The following is a 3,738-nucleotide window of genomic DNA, read 5'->3' on the forward strand; positions in this document are numbered from 1 at the left end:
AGGTTGAAATTGCTATAATTAGTTTCAGAGCCCAAAAAATGAAGCTCAAGCCCCATATATAATAACAGCTCTGACAAGTATATCCCACGTAATGACAGTTGGGACAACTCCATCTCCCAAAGCTTCATCTAATAACCCCAGCGCATCTATTATTCGACCACAAGAGCAAAGCCCCTTAAGAGTAATATTATATGAAATTATATCTGGTTGTAACCCGTCTTCTAAAATGTAGCTCCAAATCTTTGAAGCTTTTTCACAGTCCCCAGCTTTGTAAAGACCATCCATTATGGTATTGTGGGTCACAAGATTAACACAGTTGGTTTTCCTAATCTTTAAATAGAGTTGTAGACCACATTCGACTTTGCCAGAAGAACAAAGTCCATGGATCATAATATTGTAAATAGTTACATCAGGCTGAAAGCCCATGTGCAGTAACTGATGCCACAGCCTAAGTGCGGCATCAATCTTATTGCTTTGACAAAGGCCATCAATCAACAAGCTGTATGTGATAACATCTGGTTTCAACCCTTTATCAATCATTTCCTTCATGTAAAAATATGCCTCAGGATATCTTCCTACTCTACATAATCCATTCACCAGAATATTATAGGAAACAACGGTTGGTGAGCAACCCTTAGAGCCCATTGTCCCAAAGAATTCGGCAGCACTATCAGGTTTGGAATGTTTTACAAATCCATCAAGAAGTGAATTGCAGACATATGGGTTAAATTTACATTTCCGCCTATCCATCATATTTACAACTCTAGACACTTCATCTAATTTTCCATCTTTGAATAATGCATTAATCAACGTGGAATATGCAAAGGCATCCACATTACCTCCCTTTTTCTCTGCCTCTTCCAATATCTGTAAAGCCTTATTCAGGTAACCATTCTTACACAAACCATGAGTTAAAATTCCATACGTAGTGGAATCCGCAAGACATTCTGTCTGTGGCAAGATTTCCCAGAGGGATATCGCGTCTTCTACCTTCCTGTTTTCAAGCAAACCCTTCATAAATATGTTATAACTTCTTATGTTTCGAGAACCAAACATTCCCATCTCTTTCCACAATTCAAAACATTCCTTGATCATCCCTGCTTTGCAAAATCCGTTAAGCATAGTATTACATATAACAATATCTGGGGTTACCCTTCTCTCAATCATCTCCTTATAAACTCTTTTCGCTCCATCTAAGTTCCCTGCCTCACTCAACCCATGAATCAGAGTGCTGTAAGTAAAGTGGTCATGCTGTCGATCATTTTTCTTCATCCGGTCCCATATCTCCAAACTCTCATCGAACTTGCCACATTTGCAAAGACCGTTGATCATTATATTATAAGTTACAACATTTGGATAAACCAATTTATCCTCCAACAACCTATCCCACATCTCATTAGCCTTCACAGGATCACCACTTTTGAAGAACCCGTCTATCAACATGTTATAACACATCACATCAGGATTCACCCCTCTTTCACTCATTTCGTCAAACACCTCTAACGCATCCGATAAATTACCAGTCTTGGCCAGCGAACTAACAAGAGTACCATAACTGAATCTATCAGGCTTCATCCCTTTATCCCACATCCATCCCAACAAAACTTTCGACTTCTCAAACTGCTTTTTCTTACACGATATCTTGATTAAAATATTATAGGTCTGCAAGTTGGGTACCATACCCACTGTCTCAAAATACGCAAAAAAGGCCTCCGCCCTATCCCATTGATTGGACTCGATAAAAGCGTTAAGTAACGAATTGTATGATCTTATCCCTGGTTCACAGCCAAAAATTTCGCCCATTCTCTGAAATGTATTCAATGCTTGATCAGGCATGGAATTTTTTGCGTAGGCTTTAATCGCCGTCAATGCAACATCTTCAGGGCACTTGCATTTCTGGGATCGGATCATCTCGAGGACCCGATCCACATGGACAACAAACCTTGGGTCAGATATGCGTCGAAGAATGTGGTGAAAGACGTTGGAGGAATGCTTGTACCCAGGATGCCGAGAGGCGTCTTCAAAGAGTTGGAGAGCGGAGTGGTGGTTTTTCTCTGCATTAAGGAGCTTGATAAGTTGCTTTGGAGAAAGAGACTTGGGAAGCTCGACCATGGCAAAAGTAATTCTTTCGGTTTCTCGGCATTATTTTTAGTGAATGGTTTCTCTGCAACGACTTAAAAGGCAGCACTTGCAGCATATGGAGAAGTGCATTTCGTAAGTGAGCAAGCATCTCCAGTGTCTATGCCATTAATATGAATAATGCATGGCATGACGCATCTTCACCACCCAAATCATGGCACTAAGCAAACCTGAAGTAGCCAGTTCCTTCAGTTCAACCAACAGGAAAATTCAGAATCCAAATTCAAACTGAACAATTATAGCATAAGAGCCATTAGCAAATTAGCAAAAAGTAGAAACCAAAGCCGGGCATTTGTGGCGAATTCACGATAAATTTTCAGAATATGCAGAACCAAATTCTGTCATTTGTCCCAAACAACCCGATCAATCAGCAAAATTCAAGACAGTTTTCATGTTATAATCAATAAATCAGAAATTAAATACACTCAATAGAAGCAAACTCAACGGGATCAAAATTACCTATCAGCAGAAATGAATATTTATTCAAAGCCCCACCAATCTCGCCCCCTCCCTCTCAATCAGGTCCTTCTTCAAAGTCCCATCATTCTCTAAATTTGCAGTCCCCCATCTCCTCCTCGATTGAGCACCGGTCAGAAAGCAAGGATTATGGAGAAGCGGCCAGCGCCGGTGAAAGCCGGGGGCGAAGAGAAATTTTCAAAAATTGGATGGCGTTCAGGAATTAGGTCTAAGCATCTAAAATTAACGGCTGAGATTCTCTCCTGTTGAATGATCAAGGGCAAGATCCTCACAAAATATTGCATGACGTGGTGCAATATTCACCTTTAGATGAATCTAATGACCAAAATTCCAACCAGCGGAAAAAAGTGGGTTTTCAGTTTCAGTATTATGTCCCTCCTGGTCCTAGGCAAGAGCCTGGAGCCTAGGTGTAATTAAAAGACTAAAGTTGGTGTTCGTGACATAATGAGATTATTGGTTTTAGAATGAAGCAGTGGTGAAGGTTGTTGGTTTGCAGAAGCAGTTTCTGTTGAGAGTTAACCCCAACCATGCTTTTATTTACTTTTTTTTTTAATATAAAACTTATTTAATTAATTTGATTAGATTAAGTAAGTTAGTAGTTAATTATAAAAAATATGATATGTTTTTTCCTAAAATCATAATTATCTTTCTTAATATCCTCCCTCCTTACTTCTTGATTATAGTTGGGGGAGTATCATAGGAATAATTTAGGCAAATTTAATAAATATGAGAAATAAGTTTTATTTTAAAACTAAATTAACTGACAATTAAGTCTTATACTAAGAAGCGGAAGAGTATATTAGCATTAAGGTTTTACAAAGTTTTTACCGCAACTCTAAACTGGCAAGAAATGTTCCCTACAAGGTGGGAGATAAATTCACCATTTTGATTTAACAGGGAACCGAAGAAAAATAGAACATGGTTGGGATAATTAACACACCACAAAATGCAGTCCTACCTCCATTGAAGCCACCTGATGAGCTTCAAAGTTATTTGATCTTCAAGAGCAGCAAGGTGAGGGGTGTGAATTTGTCCACATTTCAATTTCATACACAGAAGATATATTGAAGTAAAACAATCACATCTGCTGATGAATGTCGATCACTAGAAGCAAGGTGGCAA

The 3,738-nt window shown here is 38.8% G+C and overlaps 1 protein-coding gene across 1 annotated transcript; it reads right to left on the reverse strand.

Moving 5' to 3' along the window:
- Positions 1 to 2,719, reverse strand: LOC114743365 (pentatricopeptide repeat-containing protein At3g09060-like). The gene is made up of 2 exons (XM_028931573.1): positions 2,599 to 2,719; positions 1 to 2,325 (listed from the first exon to the last, which is right to left on the reverse strand). The coding sequence occupies exon 2, from the start codon at positions 2,110 to 2,112 to the stop codon at positions 46 to 48; it is 2,067 nt and encodes a 688-aa protein (XP_028787406.1). The 5' UTR covers positions 2,113 to 2,325; positions 2,599 to 2,719; the 3' UTR covers positions 1 to 45.
- Between the last annotated feature and the right edge of the window lie 1,019 nt (positions 2,720 to 3,738).

This window comes from Neltuma alba, unplaced genomic scaffold, assembly GCF_004799145.2.
Source record: "Neltuma alba isolate B1F8T4 unplaced genomic scaffold, ASM479914v2 tig00004000_pilon, whole genome shotgun sequence".
Taxonomy (NCBI): Eukaryota; Viridiplantae; Streptophyta; class Magnoliopsida; order Fabales; family Fabaceae; genus Neltuma; species Neltuma alba.

Coding starts and splice junctions, on each gene's coding strand:
- LOC114743365 (XM_028931573.1), bottom strand. CDS start 2,112: ATGGTCGAGCTTCCCAAGTCTCTTTCTCCAAAGCAACTTATCAAGCTC.